This window comes from Pleurodeles waltl, chromosome 4_2, assembly GCF_031143425.1.
Source record: "Pleurodeles waltl isolate 20211129_DDA chromosome 4_2, aPleWal1.hap1.20221129, whole genome shotgun sequence".
Classification (NCBI taxonomy): Eukaryota; Metazoa; Chordata; class Amphibia; order Caudata; family Salamandridae; genus Pleurodeles; species Pleurodeles waltl.
This window is the reverse complement of record NC_090443.1, coordinates 1,181,676-1,203,022: the sequence shown is the minus strand read 5'-3', so window position 1 is coordinate 1,203,022 and position 21,347 is coordinate 1,181,676. Positions and strand designations below refer to the sequence as shown.

At 47.7% G+C, this 21,347-nt stretch overlaps 1 protein-coding gene across 4 annotated transcripts in view; it reads right to left on the bottom strand.

The window, feature by feature from the left end:
- Positions 1–17,862, bottom strand: part of LOC138292020 (ultra-long-chain fatty acid omega-hydroxylase-like) — an 87,239-nt gene extending 69,377 nt beyond the window's left edge. The window contains exons 1-3 of one of the 4 annotated variants that reach the window (XM_069230334.1): positions 17,771–17,862; positions 13,548–13,770; positions 9,101–9,245 (exon numbers count right to left, since the gene is read on the bottom strand). In XM_069230334.1, the coding sequence (XP_069086435.1) occupies positions 9,101–9,245; positions 13,548–13,770; positions 17,771–17,847 (445 nt within the window). In that variant the 5' untranslated portion in view covers positions 17,848–17,862. Of the gene's footprint in view, positions 1–9,100; positions 9,246–13,547; positions 13,771–16,434; positions 17,198–17,742 lie in introns of those variants that run through there. The other 3 variants (XM_069230336.1, XM_069230335.1, XM_069230337.1) reach the window with 3 other exon arrangements.
- Between the last annotated feature and the right edge of the window lie 3,485 nt (positions 17,863–21,347).

Below are 21,347 nucleotides of genomic sequence, written 5' to 3'. Positions count from 1 at the left end.
GAAGAGATGGCCACTTGCTACACAGTTCAGAGAACCAGAGTATACCCGGGTGGGACAAGGGGCCTAAAGCGCAGCAGGGGTGTTTTTCCCTCTCCTATACCTGACCCTTACGGCTACAGCAGGGGGCAGATCACTCTCCACAGCACCCAGTGACACCGAGGGACACACTGTGGGTGTGCTGGACCGGGCGGCACGCACTGGGCCTGCAGCTGAACAATGAAGCCCCAGACTTGCCTACCACTGCCCACCACACGGTCACCCCAGGCCCACCGCTGACTCCGCCCATGGACTTCAGGAGATGTTGGCCCCTAGAGGTGGCACCCCTGTTCACCCGCAGCTAGGGTCATTGAGGAGGCTCCTGAGTCCTGCCCCAACCCCTATTTCTGGGCTGTTCAGACAACGACCCCATGGAGCCTTCCGGGGCATGCAAGATGGTTGGTCTGCCGCATCATAAGTGCCTCATTGCTATTCAGTGGGGATAGTTGGCTCCCCCACCACACGGCCAGCCTAGACTGCACAGTCCTACTGGCTGCATCTGCAGATACGGCTGGTGGGGGCCCCAGTGTGGACTCTGGAACCTGGAGGCCCCGGATCCTGCGTTTTTCCTCACCATCTTCCCTCGTGACCAGCCCGACTAGGCCCAGTGGCATCTGTTGTGCTGTCAAGGCGGAACAATCATCTGTCCTTCCCTCTCTGGACATCTCGATGCCCTACAGCTGGGGTTTGGGGCGAGGGCCCTTTTCTCTCACTTTCCGCTAGACCAGGTGCCCTATCTGATCTCCCAAACACATTTGCAGACCCTAGGTGGGGGTAGACTTGAGGGCCCCTTTGGGACACTACAACTGTCTCTCAGCCCCGACAACTGCTTTCACCCTGCGATCCAGGACTTACTGATCTCTGCTTTCCACTCAGACTAGCGACTGCCCCCTCCCCTCTTCTCACTTACTGGATGTGGAGTTAACTCCCCAAGATGACTACGCTTTCCACACTTCTGCATTGGAAGGGTTGGGGCCAAGACTCTGGGCCTCTGCAGTTTGGATCCACCAAGCTGTGCACAGGTGCCAGACACCTCTTGCCGTACGGGAAGCCACTGCCCATTGGACACCACCACAGTTGGGTAATGACTCCTGCTCTCTGGATTGTGGCACCCCTTTCAGTCCTCCCCATCCCTGAGTAAGTGGATTTTACTTTTTCTCTACATCCCTGATTTGGTGGTGTCTTCCGACAAGTCAACTGGGAAATATGCCCACCAACTGCTCATCTCGGAGGCCATCTCCCAACATTGCAATATGACCACACAACAGACAGCACCTGAAACAGGCTCTATGGATCCAGCTCAATGCCCGAGTCAAGATACAATGATGGAGGACATACTGCAGAAGATCACTGCATTTGGCTGACGACTGGAAGGCGTGGACTCCAAACTTTCAGACCTTGCTGCGGAATCTAGGTCTATCAGAATAGATATAGCTCGCTTCCAGGACCGAGTGGCTGAGCGGAACACCGTCTAACAGTTGTAGAGGATCAACTCAAAGCACAACTGGTCAGAGACCAGGAACTGCTACATCTTTGGAACAAACTCACAGACCTGGAAGACAGAAACCGCAGGGACAATGTCCACTTTTTCAGCATTCCGGAACAGGTGGAGGGCACGGATGTCAGGAACTTCTTTCAAGGCTCTCTCCCTCCCCTCCATTGGAGTTTCAACGAGCACACAGAATGGGCCCTATGTGCAAAGGCTCGCTGGAAGGGGTGCATCCTATACTAGCATGCTTCTTCTGACATGAACAGGTGCAACAGATCCTGGTGGCGGCCCAAGTCCACGGCCTGTACACCTTTGAAGGACAAGAAATACACATGACTACTGACTTCTCCCACGCAACCAATGATAAAATGAGGGCGTTCCTGGCCCTGCGGTCCCAATTGCGCAAACTAGATATCAAGTTTTGACTCTTCAAACCGGCCCGGATGTGGATAACTAAGGATAGCAGCTCCATAGACTTCTTTAATTGGGATGCACTCTGTCTCTTTCTGGACGGCCTCTTGAACCAGGCAACGGACCATGCTCTGCTGGACCCATCGGCTGTCTCACATCCTGTGGGTACACACTCGCCTCCTCTCACCTCCAAAGACAGCCAGAGCTCTGGCAGCACCCACAAACGAGGCAGGGTCCTGGAACGACCTCCCAGATCAGAGGACGACATGGAAATGGCCCTTCAGGCAGTGGCACCCCTTACCCAAAACCAGGGCCATGGCAAATCCCGTTCTCCACTGAAACCTTAATCTGCAGATTTCTGAGAATGGCCTCTCAGCCTGACTGCTGACTCATTGACTAGCAGCTGCAGACAGCAGTCCCCGCTTTACCGGAACGGACAGATGAGTATATCCTTTGAACATTTTTGCTTAATGTTAATGATGACTAACCTATTGCTCCTCATATTGGTAATCCAGGGTGACTGCCACATGCTCTGCCTTTGAGCCATGATGTAACCTTGCCGGGCATGGCTAGTTCTCTGCGTGCCTTTGTGCGACAACGGGGGTTGGTACACTGGTATGTTCTTCCCACTGGCATCTCCATTGTCTCATCTGTTACTGATCAATAATGAGCGATCACCATCCGTATGGCTCTTTGGTTGCATTAATGCTTCTTGTTCTGCTTCTCTGTGCCTCTTCACTACGATGGGGCTGACCACCACATAAGGTTTTGCCACAACCAACCATTATGGTGCGTCTTTTGAGCATGTTTCCCTACTGTTCCTGATGTCAATCCCCCTGGTCTTTAGTTTGCTCCTTTGGGGTGACTACCGTTTGAACTGTTCTTGAATGTGATGAGGTGCCACCATGCATGGTTGACCCTCGGAGTGCTTATGAACGTCAACAGAGGTTGCTGAACTGAGATATCTCTTTCAGCTTGCAATACCCACAGCCATACCTCTTGCTGTTCATCTGGGAGCGACTGTCAAATGTTCTGTTCTTAAGTTGCATTAATGACTATTGTTCTGCTTCTACATGCACCTTAAATGCGAAGGGACTTACCACCCCAAAATGTTCTGCTTCTGCTTATCATTTTGTATTACCATTTTGTATTGAACAAATACACCAATCAATATTTTGTTGTTTAACTTAATGTTGGATGTCCGAAACACCTGCTTTGTTCAAGTGGAATGGCCCAACCTTTCACCTCCCACCCCTTCCCCACTGCCCCCCTCCTAGATCCTCCCCCTACCGGATCACTGGCCCCATTCCTCGAATATGGGGTGGTTGCATACTACACAACATGTGTTGGTTCTCTCTCACATCCCGTCGTCACCACTCCTCATCCACAGTAACAAACTTGAGAGACTCAACTCAATCCCCTGGAAACACATCCTTTCTACCCTTTCCCCCTTTTCCGCTCCCCTCTTCCTCTTTTACCCCGTCTTCCTATCACTTCTTCCCACTCTCTACCTCTTCCCTCCTAAGCCCACTCCTGTGCCTCCTATTCCCAATGACTTCCCTCTGCCCCCTACTTTACGCCTGACCTTAGCAGCCCCCGAGCCACAAAACCACAACACACTCCCCCCATAGTATCAATGACCAACCCAACTCTCACGGCTTCCGGTTCTTTGTGTATTATATCCTGGAATGTTAATAGTCTAACACGGGATATAAAATGGAATAAAGTGATGTCCTATCTACAGTCTAAGTGCGTGGTTTTGGACCTTCTGCAGGAAACCCACCTCTCTCACCTGGAGTCAAAGAAACTGTGGCAGGAGTAGGTGGGCCAAGTGCTCTAAGTGCTGCACAGTAGTTTCCAAGTGGTGCCCTCTGAAGGACATGGCCCCTTCAGGAAAAACAGCGTAGCAATCCTCCTGCACAGATCCTTTCTTCTCACTGTTCTTAAGACTTGGTCTGACCCAGAAGGTCAGTACGTTGTAGCTAAACTCAAACTTGATGACCATATGTTGTGCCTCTGCTCAGTCTATTCCCCCTACAGGTCCCAAGTTCCTTTCTTTCTCCAATTTAACTGCCTCCTGACGAAGATTGGAGCCCCACGCTACCTCATCGAGGGAGATTGGAATCTGACATGGGATGCAGTGCGTGATCGCACTGGTCCCCTGGACGTTGGTAACAATGCTGACAGAGCTCTCATGAAAGATGTACTATCATATCACGGACCACTTGCATCTCTCCAACCCATCGGAACGTGAATACACTTTTCTTTCATTGGTCCGCGGCACCCAATCCTGATTAGATTATGTCCTAGTCTCCCATTGGCTAGTCACCCTGCTGTGGGAATCCCAGATCCTAGAGGCTGCCCATTCTGACCACTCCCCTGTCTTACTTACCCTTGACTTAGGACTTTGCTCACCAGCACGCAAACCATGGTGATTGAATATATTGCGTTACCATACCCCCCAAGGTAAAGCACAGCTGTGGTCACATGTCTCCGATTATCTAATGAACATTAAGAGGTCAGTCTTCTCCCAGCAGGTCTTGTGGGCAGTGGCAAAGGCGACAATTAGAGGCCAGCTTATGAGAGATGCTGCCCTCAATAATGCCCTGAGAATAACCCGACAGAAGGAACTACTAGAGGGTGAGATCTCGACCCTTACTCGCCAATGCACCGCTGCAGCCTCCCCCCCTGTTTGCTGCTATCTGGAATGGGCCTGCATGGATTTGAACACTTTGTTCACTTCTAAGGAAGAGTATGCACTTCCACGACTTAAGGGACACCATTATGAACAGGGCGAGAAGGCAGGTCGCCTTTTGGCAGCCCAACTGTGTCAGCAGGAGGCAGAGCTAGCCATTCCAGCCATCCAGGCAGCAGCCAGCGCTATCCTCACCCTCCCACAGGCCGTTGTGGACAAATTCACTGACTTATACTGCTCCCTCTACACCCTGCAGATGAAGGAGGATCCTGCCCATCTGGCCACCTTCCTAGATGGGGTACACATCCCTTGTCTTAATGACCATCACAGAAAACTACTCAAGGGGGAAATTAGGATGACCGAGAAAGCACAGGCCATCTTTAGACTCCCCTATCACAAAACTCCCGAGGAGGATGGTTTCCCCGTGGAATTCTAGAAGTGGGCAGGCGAGGACGTAGATGACTCCTATATGAAGCCTTTCATGAGACTGAATGTACGTGTTCCCTGGGATCCATCATTAACAAAGCAGTAATATCAGTCCTACCGAAACAGAGGAAGGATCCCTTATTCTGTGGGAGCTACTGGCCCATCTCTCTGCTTAACGAATATATTGAAATTCTAGTGGGTTTTCTGGCGGCCCAGCTTTCGAAGGTGATACCGTCCCTCAAACATCACACACATGTGGGATTCGTCCCAGGCCGCTCCTCCAGAAATCACCCCCACACTCTAGCACACACTCTGTGGTCAACCAAAGACCTACAGAACGGATCCCTCACACTTTTCCTAGATGCATAAAAAAGCATTAGATAGGGTTGAATAGCGGTACCTAATTACGATACTGAGGCGTTTTAGATTAGAGGATGACTTCATCACCAAAGTTTGCTGGCTTTACGACACACCCACGGCCCAAGTGAACTGCGGAGGCTTTCTCTCTGACCCATTCCCCATATGAAGAAGGATCCGACAGGGTTGCCCTCTATCACACTTTCTGTTCCTATTGGTTCTGGAACCCTTGGCGGCATCGCTCCATCACTTACTGTTCATATCTGGAGTCCCCATCCCAGGTGGCATGTCCACGATCTATCTGTACGAGGACGATGTTCTGCTCACCCTCACAGACCTTCATCACTCCCTCCTGACTTTGTGAAACATCCTCACCGACTTTGCGGTGCTCCCAGTCTATAGAGTGAATTGGGATAAAAGTGAGACGTTACCTTTATCACGAATAACCACGAATGCAGCTATTTCCGGCTTCCCATTCTGATGGCTTCACCTGCCTAAAATATTTGGGGTTTCAGTTTAAGCAAGGTCTGAATCGAATGGTAGTGGACAACCTTGACCCCTTGATAGCCCGCATGAAACTAAACTTGGAGAAATGCTCACATCTGGGCCTTTCCCTGTGGGGGATAGTACATGCAGTGCAGATGGTGACTCTCCCACCGTACACATACATCTTGGGAATGCTGCCCATACTGGTCCCCCTGCCCATGCTCCGCTCAGTAGATCGGTGCATACGCTTCTTTATTTGGGGGACTTTCTGACCACACCAAGCCAGCACCAAACTTCTAGCCCAACACTCCTGCAGCAGACTAGGCCTTCCTGCAATGGAGCTCTATGCCTTTACCTTTCACCTCTCTCAGCTTGCCTACCTGCTCCCTGGGATGCAGGATCCACCAATGTGGGTCTTGGCGGAATGCACGCTACTAGTGACCACTCTATGGGGGATAGAGAATTTGTGTTGTGCCCTGATAACCCTGATAACCAGGTACTGAGAGCTGTGTGGAAGTCATGGCAACGCGTCCATCACCTATTCGGTGTGAACCCCGTCTCCATTAGCATGCACCACTCTGAGACAGTGCCAGCCTACACATCGGTGGTCTGTTGCTGGACTGGAAAGAGTGGCGCCTAGTGGGCATAGACGGCCTCGGACAGGTTATAATTGGGGGTACCATTAAGCCCCTAAGCATTGCTCTGTGAGGAGTTCAGCCTGGGTTCCGAAACTGTGTTTTATTGACTCTATTGATACATGTTCCATAAAAGTGTTTTCTTCATTATGAAAGATTATTGGAATTGTTTGAATTTATTGTGATATATTTGTATGCATATATTTGTCTTTATATGATTTATAGATGAATTTTGTATTAGATTGCGGACCATCCACATGTTTTATGATTTTATGGTTGAGTCTGGTTATATTTGAGTATGAATGAGGTATAAGTGTTAGTGTTGTGTGTTATTTGATGTGGGGTGAAATATTCGGGTTGTGCTGTACTGTATTGTCTTAAGGATTTTTTTGTACATTATTGTTCTGATATATTTATTGTCATAATTTGCTATAAAATATAATAAATATATCAAAGAAATATAGGATTGATCTAATGAAGTATGTCTAAATGAACAGAATTAAGAGAAGCATAATGTCATTTTGAACACTTTAAGCTGGGACTCTTGAGATAATAGGTTTTTGACATACGCATTAAATACATATCGATTAGGTATACAACTGTGGTTTTCTATATATATCTTTGGAGTACAATTAAAGAGAAGCTGTATTACTTTTATCTCTAATTGTTTAATTTCCCTGGATGAGCTACCATATTAAAGCAGGGACCCTTGATGGTATCGACTTTAGGAGTTCGCCCTATCGCCACACCAGTCTTGCCAATTTCTCCAGTACCTTCACCATTGCATGGGGTGAAACCTTGGGTTCTTCAGTACTCCCCAGTGGTTTCCTAGCTTGGAACATGGGGCCGTCTCCACAGGGTGATGTCAGATTTTTACAGCCCCTTTACTCTCCAGATATTTTCCCTACCTCTTCAAACTAACTTCAGTACCAAATGGCATACCAGCCTACAGATTGACTATGAAGCGAAGACCGGGCTGAACTACTGGAGGCACTTGACCGCAGTACAAGTGAGGCTCACATTAAGTTTTGCCTCTTTATATCCCTACATAACAAGCACAGGACACCTGTGAAACTGAAGGCAGCAGGCCTGCTACACCACGCAAATTGCTAGTGTTGCACCCATACCCATTGTGACCTTGTCCATATTCTGTGTGAGTGTCCTTCAATTTGGTCTAATTGGGACGTAGTCAGAAAAACGCTACGTGAGACCCTGCTGGTCGTGCATCCTCTCCCCCACCATCTGATCTTTCTACACGATACGGTGGGGTCCCCAGGTCTCTCACGCCTGCAGTCATGTCTCCTGCATACAGCACTCACCACAGCCAAGCTCTGCATACTCTGTCACTGGCGCTCCCCCACACTTCCTTCTCATACTGAATGGCTGTTGGCCTCCCATGAGAGAGTCATATACAACCTGCATGGCAGGATTGAGACTTTCCTTCAAATCTGGGCACTCTTCCTCCAGGATCACGCACAGTAATCCTATACCCTACGCACAAACCCTAGCACCCACTCAGACGCACCCACTGGGCGCATTCCATAGCACATGGACCTCCCTCAGGCATAGACCTGCACAGGTACATCTACCCTCCCCTCCCCACTGCTGAAACAACCCCACTCCCTTTTCTGCTCCTCTCTCTCTTTCCTTCTCTCCTTTCTCTTTCATCCTCTCCTCCATCCTTCCCCCCTTTATTATTATTATTTTTTCCCTCTATTCTTCCCTCTCCCCCCCGGACACCCACTCATGGATACACAAATGGATTGCCTCATACGAAGGTGGGCCGCCCACTATCATTGCCTCTATGTCCTAGTATATCTCTCTGTGCCCCAGCATATCCCTCCCTCCCCCCTATGCTGATCCTACGCCCCCCGAGGGCCGGACCCAGAGACATTTCTCTTATTCTATTTTTATTCTGGTTTCAGGCATAATTTATGTCTATCCCCATCACCCCTCACCCCACCCCATCGGAATAGTGTCCCCATTGCAAAAAGATCTATATGCCCTATGGAAGAGTGATGCCAATGATTCTGTTATCGTCCTCTTGAGGTATTTTGCCTCTTCTCTTTTCCACTTTGCTAGTAACCCATATATTACCCTGTATTGCTTCCCATAAAAACGAATTGCAAAAAAGAAGCCTATTGGATAAAATCTTTATTTCACTAGAATTATACAATTTCTGTTAAATTTGGAAAATATGTCATAAGTATGACCTCATCCCTTTGAAACATGGGCTTTTATAGCACTGCACGTTGTACAATAAAACACTCAGCTGTGTATATGTTGTATAAATTATCCGGCCTCTGTGTACTTGCATCATATGACTGGTACAGAAATGTCCTGTCTCAATGTCTGCGTGAAGGTTGTGTAATTGATAATGGGAATTAGTCGGAATTATTTGGGACATCAACACATTCAAAGTAATTTGATTAAAGATTATAATACAGTGCTTCTACTGTTCTGACGATTGTCCTATCAGTTCTAGTGTACTCTAGATTGCAAACCAATGCTTAGCAAAAGAATGAGAGAGATAGAAAGTGAGTTATAGATTTGGGGCATAATTACCTGGAGCCTGAAGCACACATTTAATGTAATCTGGGTGAAAGATCCGTACGATGGGGACGAAGAGGCTCAACCACCAGGTGCAGATGTTAACGTGAGTCTTCACGATGCCGTCGACCACTATCAAACCCTCCTCAGTGTTCGGAATCTACAAGACACAGAGACAGAACTAGATAGTTGGGTAATGTCACAAGTCACTCCTTGCACTCTCATGCCCAAATCTAGGGGACATGCTGGTGGAACTTTCCAATTAAGCTCCCCTTCCTTGTACTATATCAATGTACTGACGTTTGGGGCCTGATTTAAGGAAAGTGGTTTCCTTCCACCACTTAGTGCCCCCCTAACGCCCCCACGTGTGCACTGTATCTAGGATACGGTGCACCATGGAGGTAGTTAGGGAAACTAGTGTCAACATTTTTGATGCTAGTGTGGAGCTTTGCAGGACTAACGTCAGAAATGTTTATGTTAATCCTGCAAAGCCCATTAAGGCCCATTGCAAACAATGGTGTCCCTCCTTTTAACACCTGCTCTGAGCTCTTAGATTTCTTTGCACCATTTGTTCGGCCCACTTAACGGGGGAATGCCCCCTTTGCATACATCATGCCTGGTAGAAGCATATTGTAGCGCAAAAGGTTACAAAGTGATGCAATGCATGCATTGTACCACTTTGTAAATTTGTCTCAGCGATTTTGGCCTCGTTGGGCCACATTAGCGTAAATAAATGATGTTAATGTGGCACAAGGATGCGCTAGGGGCTCTTAAATCAGTCCCTTAGTCTGCTGGACAGTATTCAAAGATTGCCTTTCACTACATCCTCGTGTCATTGTGGTAGCAAAACATTTTCCTCACAAAGCGTTAATTTTGCAGAAATCCCAGCCACCGATTTCCATCTTAATAATCATTCAGGACTTATATATTTTTCCTGCCAAACGTGGCATCTCCTAGAATTCCCTACTCACTCCTTTATCTCCATCCTTACAGGCCAAAGATGGGTGGAGGTGTCAGCACACCTGTGGCAGCAGGTGCTCTCTTGATAACACCTGAGGCGCATGATGAATAATTATAACTTTTAAAGCCTCTCTTTGCTTAGGTTTAGCGTTGGTAATTAATGCAGTGTTCTTGTATGAGTGACTCTGTCCCGGAGATTTCCTGATTCATGTGCTAATATTCTGGAACTTGCCCTGTTCAGCAGAGTACTCTTGTTTCCTGAGCTAGCACTGTCTTGCAATGCATCCCTGCTCTTGGAGCCTGCATTGGTCAGCAGTTAACTTAGCGTTTCTCGTCCACTGTAAATATTGTCTTACATTATCTTTCATAATATCAGTGAAGTTATTGACATCATGACTCTGCCCTTGCGTTTGTCTTAAATGGGAATATTTTGTAGTCACTATGGGGGTCATTCCAATATTGCCGCCCGCCAAGCGGAAACCGCCAATTGGCCGCTCCGCGGTCAAAAGACCGCGGAGGCCATTCTGGCTTTCCCGCTGGGCCGGCGGGCGCCCGCCAAGGGAGCGCCCGCCGGCCCAGCGTGAAAGGCCCTGCAACCCAGAAGCCGGCTCCGAATGGAGCCGGCGGTGTTGCAGGGGTGCGACGGTTGCAGTTGCACCCGTCGCGATTTTCACTGTCTGCTGAGCAGACAGTGAAAATCATGCTGGGGCCCTGTTAGGGGGCCCCTACACTGCCCATGCCGGTGGCATGGGCAGTGCAGGGGCCCCCACGGGCCCCACGACACCCGTTCCCGCCATCCTGTTCCTGGCGGTAAAAACCACCAGAAACAGGGTGGCGGGAAGGGGGTCAGAATCTCCATGGCGGCGCTGCTTGCAGCGCCGCCATGGAGATTCAGCCCAGACAGGGGAAATCCGGCGGGAAACCGCCGGATCCCCTTTTCTGACCGCGGCTTTACCGCCGCGGTCAGAATGGGCAGGGAAGCACCGCCAGCCTGTTGGTGGTGCTTCCGTGGTCATCCACCCTGGCGGTCGATGACCGCCAGGGTTGGAATGACCCCCTATATGTAACAGTGAATTTGGGTTAGGAATTTACTGAGCTTCTGAGTCCTTTGCCCCACCCTCTTTAGTATTAATATTGTGATCTGTTTATTCTTGCACATCCTGGGGCTGTATTATGGAACGCAGTGCATTCTCCTTGCTTGCACTGGGTGCACTTTTCTAAAGGGAGCAGCACATTCAATTAAAAATTGGAGGGGCTGCTTTAAAGCCACTCTGGCGCATATTTATACTTCAATTTCACCTACCTTGCATCAATGAGATGCAAGGTAGGCGTTCCCATCTATAAACTGGTGCTAACCCCATAGCCCCATATTTATCTGCCTGTGCTAAAATGACACACGGGTGGGAGGAGGGGCTAAATAATAGTGCAAAGCTTGCTTTGCACCATTATTTAACGCATGGGTCAGACCAGGCGTTAGGGGCCCTGTGGACCCATTTCCATGGTTAAACACCATGTAATGGGCCCCGGGATCACCCCCACCCATACCAGATGGACACCAGAGGATGAGGGAGCCCATCCCAGGTAAGTAGGGTAAGTATAGGTAAGTTATTTTTTTTAAATGACGTGCCATTTGGGAACTGACATGGGCCCCCCTGCATGGCACTGGGTGCAATGACCATGCCCAGGGGACCATGGTCCCCTGTGCTGGCCACAAGGGTGGTGGGCATAACACCTGTCTTTTATAAGATAGGAGCCATGTGGTATGGATGATTTTGCGACAGGAAATGACGCTAGGCTGGTTAGAGGCATTTTTTTGCCTCTAACCAGCCTAGCGTCAATTTTTGAGGCAAAACCTCTTTCACCTATACCGCCACCCCCACCTAGCTAGCGTCTTTTTTGTTAACGCAAGCCCAGGCTTAGCGCCGGCTTGTGCCATTCGATAAATATGGCACCCGCTAGCAATCAGAATGGCGCAAGCCGGTGCTAAACTCTTTGATGCAAAACTGTGTTAGTGTAGTTTTGCATCAAAAAGTATAAATATGCTCCTCTGTGTTTCACTGTGCAGTCTGAAACCACGTGCACTTAAAAGGGGGATTAGAGATTACCTTGCAGGCAGGTGCAGTGAGTGACTGCACCTACCTGCAAGGGGATGCCTGAAGGGTCCATAGGACCCCCTTTGTCCCCTCCACATGTCTGCCATCATGGGATGCACTGTCAGTGCGCCACCTGGCAGCTTCTTTGCCTCTGTGCCAGTGCCTATAATATGGCGCAGAGGCAAAGGGATTCCCTCTTTGGGGCCATGCCCCCATACTAATGCCCCAGCACTATCTGTATTACTGAAAGCCCTTTTTTGTAATATCAAAGGTTCCGGGAGGTGTGCCAAGCAGGTGCTGATCCCCGTTGTACCCCCGGGGCAATTCTATAATATGACCCTTGGTTGTTAGTTACTCTGAATATGGAATTGTCTCTTGAGTGTCTGTTCTATTTTGACCTTTGACTTCTTCTGTTATTTTGTGCAGGCTTAGTCATTGGTTTCACCTTCTTCTCTGACCCTTCGATGATCTTGGGAAGCTCTGTTAACATATTCTTTTTTTTGCCTCGCCTATCACCCATCCCTGACAGACTCTGGATAAAATGGGCCAATCAAGACCAGCAGTTATAGCCAGACTCTTCGTGAAAAGGAAAATGATTGGAAATACTTCTTGTGGGTAAGGTTTTGAGAGTAGTGTTTCACCCATTTAGGAAATCATGGTCTCCAACCCATATGGAAAAGTTTTTTTGTGGCTTGGGGGCTGCTTTACATCCTTCATGATTTTCATGACAGAAAGCAATTTTTACATTTGTTACTAAACTGTCTACAGTTGAGCTGGTCATAAAAACATATGGCATATTTAAGAGTCCCTAGCACCATTCTCACACCATATTAGCATCATTTATTTATGCTAATGTGGTGTTAGAAGGCCAAAAACACTGCGCCGTATTTACAAAGTGGTACAATGCATGCATTGAGCCACTTTGTAACCCTTTGCGCTACATTATGCCTGTGCCATAGGGGGGCCGAAAAAAATGGCAGGAGGAAATCTAACAGATTTTCTTGCGTCATTTTTTTCAGCACTTTTAATGGCTGCTAAGAGCAGGCGTTAAAAGGGGGCATGACACTGAATACAATAAGCCCTTGTGTACTCTGCAGGACTAGTGCCAACATTTGGTGCTACTCCTGCTGAGTACATCAATAGAGTAAAAAAAATTATGCTATTGCCCCCTACCCTGTGCCATGGTGCACCATACTTTAAATACGACGCACACATGGTGGCAGTAGGGGAATGCTAAAGGGCACTAGAAAAGTGGCGCTGCACCCTGTGCAGCACCACTTTTCTTAAATGTGCCCCATAAAGTTCTTTACAACTGCCTCCAAACAATTAATCAGATCAGCCAAAAACCCTTGTTCGACCCATTGGTACCACGTTATAAACATAAAAAAGGATGTTGCCCAGATCCATACCAGGCCCAAGTGTCCAAGCAGCCAGTTCCGACGGGGAGGCTCTGGGAAGCACTGTAGGCGCTTGATGCAGTCTTTGCGCCAAAGGATGAAGGTGTAGACCTGCATGAGGGCCCGGAAAAAGAGGAGCAGTAGGAGGAGGAACAGAGCTGAGACGAAGTAAGTCCGGAAAGACGTCCATCCCAGGCGTAAAGCACCCTGGAGCCACTCCACCACTTGTTGCATCCTAGAAGAAACATGACAAGCAAATGAGGGGTGTTTTAATTTATCACTATTAGAACCCTGAAATATTCCCCTGCTCCCAATTTCTGATGGCACTTCGTCTCTTCACCACTAACTTCCAAAATAATTGTTCTTTAAAAAAAAACAAGCATTATCAAAGCCAATAAGTCTCACATTTGACACCGGGTGCAGTCCTATTGGCTTTGCCAATTGTTTTCCCACAGATAACCACCGAGCATACACATGCATGTAATGATTTTATTATGTTTTATAAACCACCATTACTAGCAGGCCGCCATGCATTTGTGTGCATGTGCGACAGCACCTTGTGGTGGTTTTTCATAAAGCATGAGAAAATACATGGTAAGATGACGGTTTTGTATGGACATGCAAGCGAAGTGGACATTTAGTAATGATTTCTCCAGTGTTTTATAAAACAAAGTTACAAGATAGCCGTCGTGCATTCCTGATCTTACGGCACTGTGCACGTGCGCAGAGACTCAGTGGTCATTTTGAAATGGCTTCTATTCATTCCACAAGGCCAGACAACGCTATTGTCTTTGCCAGTTCTTGTAATGATATTCAACCTGTACTGGGAAAGCCAGCAGAACGAGTAACATTGTGCATCAGAACAGGTAAGGAGGCCACCTTCAGGACTCCAGGGCAGAAAAGTACAGAGACAATGGGGGGCAAGGGGCAGGTGAACAGGAGAGAAGTCCCCACAGGGCCCTACTTAAAGCCCTGTCTAAACACAAAAGCCAATTAAGAAAAATAATGTCAAAACCATGTAAACTTCCACCAAATGCCATGGCAACATGTGGCCTCCATTAGACAGCTGCATCCGTCTGCAGGTAGATATAAACACTGAATATTCCATGTACAGTGGGAAATAAGGACGCACTAGCCATTCTCTCGTGAGAGTGGACAGGCCAGTAAGAATTGGTCTTCCTGACTGTCCATCTTGGCACCATTAAGTTATCTCCTGGCCAACTTCATGTTGTTCCAGAAACCCTTACTGGACATTTCTTCATTATCTTCTCTGTATTTCGTCTTGCTTCCTAGGAATGCTCTCGGCACACTCAAGCTATTTTAAGAAGGACATTCTCTAAAACAACTGAGCATCCATGCCAGGGTCCTTTGAGTGAGCTCTTCTAGTGAGCTGTTTGTGCGGTCTAACATTGGTCAGTTCAACTATGTACCTTCTTGTTGCCTGTCATCTAATTGCTGCAATTAATTAGCAAAGCCAACACATAGTATAAATACATACAAATTTGGCCAGCGCCAAGACCAACCTACAAGAGGGTATGAAGGACGTTGCAGATTGGATGAGGCTCAGCCGCCTAAAGCTGAACTCTGAAAAAACTGAAGTCCTCATCCTCGGCAACACCCCGTCCGCCTGGGACGACTCCTGGTGGCCCACGGCCCTCGGCACCGCACCGACCCCCGCAGACCACGCCCGCAACCTCGGCTTCATCTTGGACCCTCTTCTCACCATGACCAAGCAAGTCAACGCCGTGTCCTCCGCGTCCTCCGCCTGCTTCCTCACCCTCCGCATGCTCCGCAAGATCTTCCGCTGGATCCCCGCCGACACCAGAAAAACCGTGACCCACGCCCTCGTCACGAGCCGCCTGGACTACGGCAACACCCTCTACGCCGGGACCACAGCCAAACTCCAAAATCGCCTACAACGCATTCAAAATGCCTCGGCCCGCCTCATCCTCGACGTACCCCGCAGCAGCCACATCTCCGCACACCTGAGACACCTGCATTGGCTCCCAGTCAGCAAAAGGATCACCTTCCGACTTCTCACCCACGCACACAAAGCCCTCCACGACAAGGGACCGGAATACCTCAACAGACGCCTCAACTTCTACGTCCCCACCCGCCCCCTCCGCTCCTCTGGCCTCGCACTCGCCGCCGTCCCTCGCATCCGACGCTCCACGGCGGGTGGGAGATCTTTCTCCTTCCTGGCGGCCAAGACCTGGAACTCCCTCCCCACCAGCCTCAGGACCACCCAGGACCACTCCGCTTTCCGGAGACTCCTAAAGACCTGGCTGTTCGAGCAGCGATAACCACCCCCTTTGTCCCTAGCGCCTTGAGACCCGCACGGGTGAGTAGCGCGCTTTATAAATGCTAATGATTTGATTTGATTTGAAAGAATGAAAAAACAGATCCCTTACCATCAAAAGGGAGTCAACGTCAAACAAAAATGATAGCACTGGATAAAATGTGGAGCAGTGCTACCTTACACGGTGGTAGTTCACAAGACCCTTCTTATTCTGTCCACAGAGCGCTTCAGTCTTTGTAAGTGCCAAGAGGTGGTGTATTTTATCAGTGTGCACACATTCTCGTACTCTGATTGTATAAAAACAATGTCACATGCACAGGAGATCCGGAACAAGGCTTCCTAACGCCCACTGGCGTCCCCTCTGACACATGACCAAGGTGTGCAGCTGGTGGTGCCAGTCTAGTGGTGCCAGCTGGTGGTACCAGTCTAGTGCCCGCACTGCTGTTGCCCACTCTAGTCCTTCTCCACCACGGCTGCCTCCCCTCAACCTACAACAGGGACTTCCCCTAAGGTCACTTTTCTAAAACAGCTGGAGAAAAACAAACTGAAACTCCGCTGCTGTACAGCAACAACAGAACAGAAATAAGTCAGCCAGCTTACCTGGTCGCCCTCTCTGCTGGATATTACGTCTGAGTGCAAAATGCTTTCTATGCGGTGTGTCCAGGGCTAATTTTATGTGCCTTAAGTGGTTAAATCCTGCAGCTGGGAGCCGTTATTTCTTTAAGTGCCTTTCCAACAAATTTCGAAATACTCTCTTTGCATCTTGCCCTTCAAAGTCCTCCACATTCTGGTTTCCTTCCTGTTTTTGGCCCTTGTTTCTTGTCTTGGCCAATACACGTCTTAACTCTTTGTGCCCTGTGCATTGCCTTTTCTGTGAGACAATGCTGCTCCGCCGCCCATCCTTTACCCGTCATCGGCACCAAAATGTGAACAGGATGATCTGAGACCTTTCACAGCATGGGCAATTGCCCCGGACCCACACTTTGCAACTCACCCTCCTCCTGCCTCCCTGGAAAGTGAACTTTCGCTCTGTCACCTCTGTTTATGTATCCTAACCTCCAATTCTGTCTCTCTTTAATTTCTTGAGGATTTCTGGGCGCCCCAGTCAAGGCATAGTTCAGCTGTTATCGGAAAGCTTGTTTGACATCATACAGGCTTGAATTGAAGGAAACTGATAATAACTTTCCAAGTTGTACCGCAGGGATCCCAAAAGTATGCCTTGCCGAGGCCAAAACATCCTTAAGATGCCAGTGGGGAGGATCCAGGACATTGACCATTCCAGCTCCAGCCAAGAGGCACTCGGTGTAAGGAGCCGAGCGTGGCTGGAGTTTGCGAGGCTCTGCAGAGTTAACCTACTGCAAGTGCGCTACAATGGGCGTTTCCGCTCGGGTTTCCACAGCTCGGACTCTGGGGCCATGGGCTTGACTGAGTGGGGCTTTCAGCACAGATGTGTCCGGGTAGAAGCGTCGCTGCACTCCTTCCCTTCCCAACCCACCTCTTTTGTTTCCGCGCCCCTCCCCCACCCTCATTTGTTCTTCACTTTCCTACTCCTTTTGTGCCTCTTCTCATTCCCTCTTCTGTCTTTGCTCATTGTTCGTCATCTCACTCCTTTCAACAGCTGCCCTCCTTTACATACAGATATTCTCACGTCGTCTTTCCTTGCGTCTATAACTCTTTCTCTTGTCCAACCTCTCTCCTTCCCTCCACCCACTAATAAATCAGGTTAGACAGTTGATGAGAGAAAATCACACCAGCTCCTTTCATACGTAAGCAGTCACTATTCACACTCGGGGTTTCTTAATTCGAAATTGAGAGCATTTGAAGCGCGTTGAAACAGGCTCAATAGAAAAGTAGGCACTATTAAAAGGATTTAGAAGTAAACAAGAACGTCAAGTGACAGTATCTCACCTGTGGAAGCGCCTTCTAACTTGCTTACCTGAGGCTTGCAGTAACCAGGAAGGGGAACTGGCCGCCACAAGGCTGCCCGGGCTCCTTAAGAAGTGCGTGGGTCATGTGACCACACTGAGGCAACACTTCACGGTTCCACAGAAGCCGTGGTTGCTTCACTTTGGGAGATCCTCAGGGTGCAGCGCCCGGTGTTACAATCAAGAAGCATAAGCTTTAGGGACTGTTCTGTGGTTTATGAAAATTCGAAGAAGAGGCTGCGGATAGTGCTTGCAACTTGTACAACTGTAGACATCCTTTAGGCGCTAGTATCTACTTTGAGTGTGTTGTGATGTAGAGACCTGTCATAGGAGGTACTGCATAAATGAGATACATTTCTCTATCGCTCTATGATTTGCCAGCATCAGACACCCATTCTGTTGGCCTAAATTGGTTTTGGGGCGACCATAGTAAGAGATATTTTAATGAATGGGAAAACGCCTCAGCGTTTCAGGGGCGCCATGATAGAGCCAGCTCTGTTCTGCAAATTATTGTCCTGATGACCTTGAATGATTATTAACCATAGGATGGTTTAAACACTGTTTTCCTCTGATTTATTTTTAATACGAGTTTTGTGTAGGAGTCTATTACACACATTTTGCAGGGAAATGCTGTTTTTATGTTTTCCAATAACATGCAAAAGCCATAAAATGTTTTCTATCAGATCGAAACAGGACCTCAGATATGATAAATTTCAGTGGGTCGCAGACATTGTTTCCAATATTATTAGTGAGCTTCTGCTGTATTACAAAATTGAAAACACACATCACTATTCCTACATTTTAGAACACACACATTTAGCATTTGGACCAATGTGCTTGTGCACTGTCAGTGACCTGGCCAAAGAGGGTAATAACACGCTGAAATTGGATAATAATTTAAAAGTTGTTCTGAACAGGGTCCCCAAAATATGTGTGGCCTAAGGCCCCCCCAAATCCATAAGAGATCCCTGACCATAAAGTATTTATTTAACATATATGATTCATGGTCACAATGACAAAATTGTCACTCTAAGACTAAAATGTAGCTATACAAGAACCTGAATATTTCCTTTATCCGTAACATTGCTAAAATAAAGCAGTGTCTTCCACCTTGACCTTTAACTCTGCACACTCTATAGGAAGATCTCTGAATCTATGGTGTACTGAAATATTACTGCGGCTAACTGGACCTCCTCTATACTCAGACTCCAGGATTAGTGCACCCTTCATCCTTCAAGATGTCTCCCATAGGTAGAATATTCAGTGCTGGTCATCGTCAAGCCTACATAGATCATCATAGACTTGTTGATATTTGAGGAACATGCTAAGAGCTGTGCCTCGTTTAATCAAATCACTATCAGTGGGTTCACCCACAAAGGGAATGCCTTTGACCCCCCAATGAGGAGGTGCTGTCTCATTCTGAAAGATGGGTTACTAGAAGGTGATAGCAGAAGATACTTAACACTATTGGCAATGGATGGGTGGGGAGTAGGGTGGAGTAGAGGTCCCTGCTTTTGTGACTGGTACCGTGATGGCTCGGTGGCCTGACCCCGTCTTGGAGATATTGGGTGTGCTTCTAGAGACATTACAGTAGGGATCTCACCTTGCAGTGTGGATAGATGAAGCCAAGTGTGCCTCACCAGGGGTTTTAGAGGCACTACTGTAAACAAGTGCTTGCAGAGGGACTGACACATCAACTACAGTCAGAGAGATGTAAACACAATCCTGCCCCAAATGCAGATGATGCAGTGCACCAACAAGAATCCAGAATAGAAAAATACTTAGAGAACATAAGCTCAGTTCCAATATCTAGAAAGTACTAGGTAGACAGCTATCAGCATACTCCGAGCCACTGGTGTAGTTGAGTTTTCAGGAATAAAGAAGTGACACAACTCTGGTAGCAATATAGTATTTATCAAAGAATAATACAGCCGTGAGCACAGCTCAGTTCTGTAACTGAAACCACACTCAACTCAGCTTTTACAAGCAGCGTCTTTTATAGACTTAATTTGTATATGCTTTCTTATCTAATTTCCAATTAACACAGTAGCTCAATATAATGTTATCTACCTTCATTCTTAGCACAAGCAATAATTCTTAAAAAACGCATCTGACTACTTGTCACTAAAAATGCAGCTGTAGAGCGCATATAATATATGTATGCATCCTCTAACGAGCACAGTTTCTTTTGATCTCACCCTTGGAATTCTAACTGTGTTTCCTCCCTACACTGTTCCCATACTTGGAAGTTTTACAGCCTATCCTCCTCCCTCTACCAGCCTTGACACTCACAAGAATCCTGTGTATTTCTTTCAGACCTGCCATGATGTACCCCCTCCTCTTAACACTTGTATCAGGAAGTGGCTCAGGCTCTCGTGTGTGCGACTTTCTAAATTATCTGTGGTATGCGAGGACCAGCTAAAACTGCTCTGCCCTGCACCTGGCCTGTTCCTTCATTTTCCTTTCTGCCCCTGTATTCCCTTTTAACATGGCACCCTGGTTTAGGCCTGTATTTATCTTGCAATGTATATGCTCCTGCACATTTACTCTTAAGCCATGTGTTGACCAAAGTGTGCCTTCTCTCTTTCTTTTGAGGGCTATTACATTCCCCCCCTAGTTGAATTTTCAACTACTAACTTACTTCTCCTGTCCAGTCTACCTATCTCACTGTATGCATTCTGTTTTAACTTCCACGTTTTACTAACTACCCTACTAATAAACATTCCTCCTAACTTCTGACAACTGGACTTACAACACCTTACAATAATCTGGACCAGACAATACATCAAAAGGATCACCACAAGGATTGGAAGAAGTCCTTTAAGCAATTCTGGTGACCAGGACAGCATCCACGAAAACAACTCTGGAAACCACTCGTCAGGGGCACCCCCTTCTTCCACCATTCTCTTTTGCAGATTATTCAAAGTCTGTATCGCCTCCGTTATTGTTCCATTGTCTGCATCATTAGCTGGCATTTATATACAACAAGCTGTATCAATCTTGGCACAAACCCCTCCTTACATAGCCTTCATCAAGTCTAACACATACCTATGTTGCATAAGCATTACTCACACTGCCCGCAACTCTTCTTTGATTGCATTGAAACCATCTTCAGTAGCATTAATGGCTTTCATCAGTTCCCATTGTGTTATATGCAACCAACGAGCTGTGGCTTTCGACTGAATGAATGGGAGGATGCTTCCAAAAAGCAACTGGGCATTGTTGAACAGTCGATACTCCTGCGGAATTTCTGCCCAAGTTGCAGTGCCGAAATACTCGGTGGCTCTTCTACTCCGATGATGATGTAACAAGGTCGTTGGACGGCTGATGGGGTGGTCATGTAGCTTTGAGATGTCCACTCCTGGAATCACCAAGTAGGGTGTGTGCACAGTGACTAAAGAATAGAGCCCTCTCCATCCTGCAGGAAGTCGCGTACATAGCCATTCTCCACACTGTCAATTATGGTCCATCAGACTGGAGGTGCCCCATTGCATGTCAGTGTTGTACCTTTGTGGTGATGCAATTGACGTTATTTCCTACCAAGACTGTTCCATTTCCCCTAAAACATAATGAAAAGACAATGGGTGT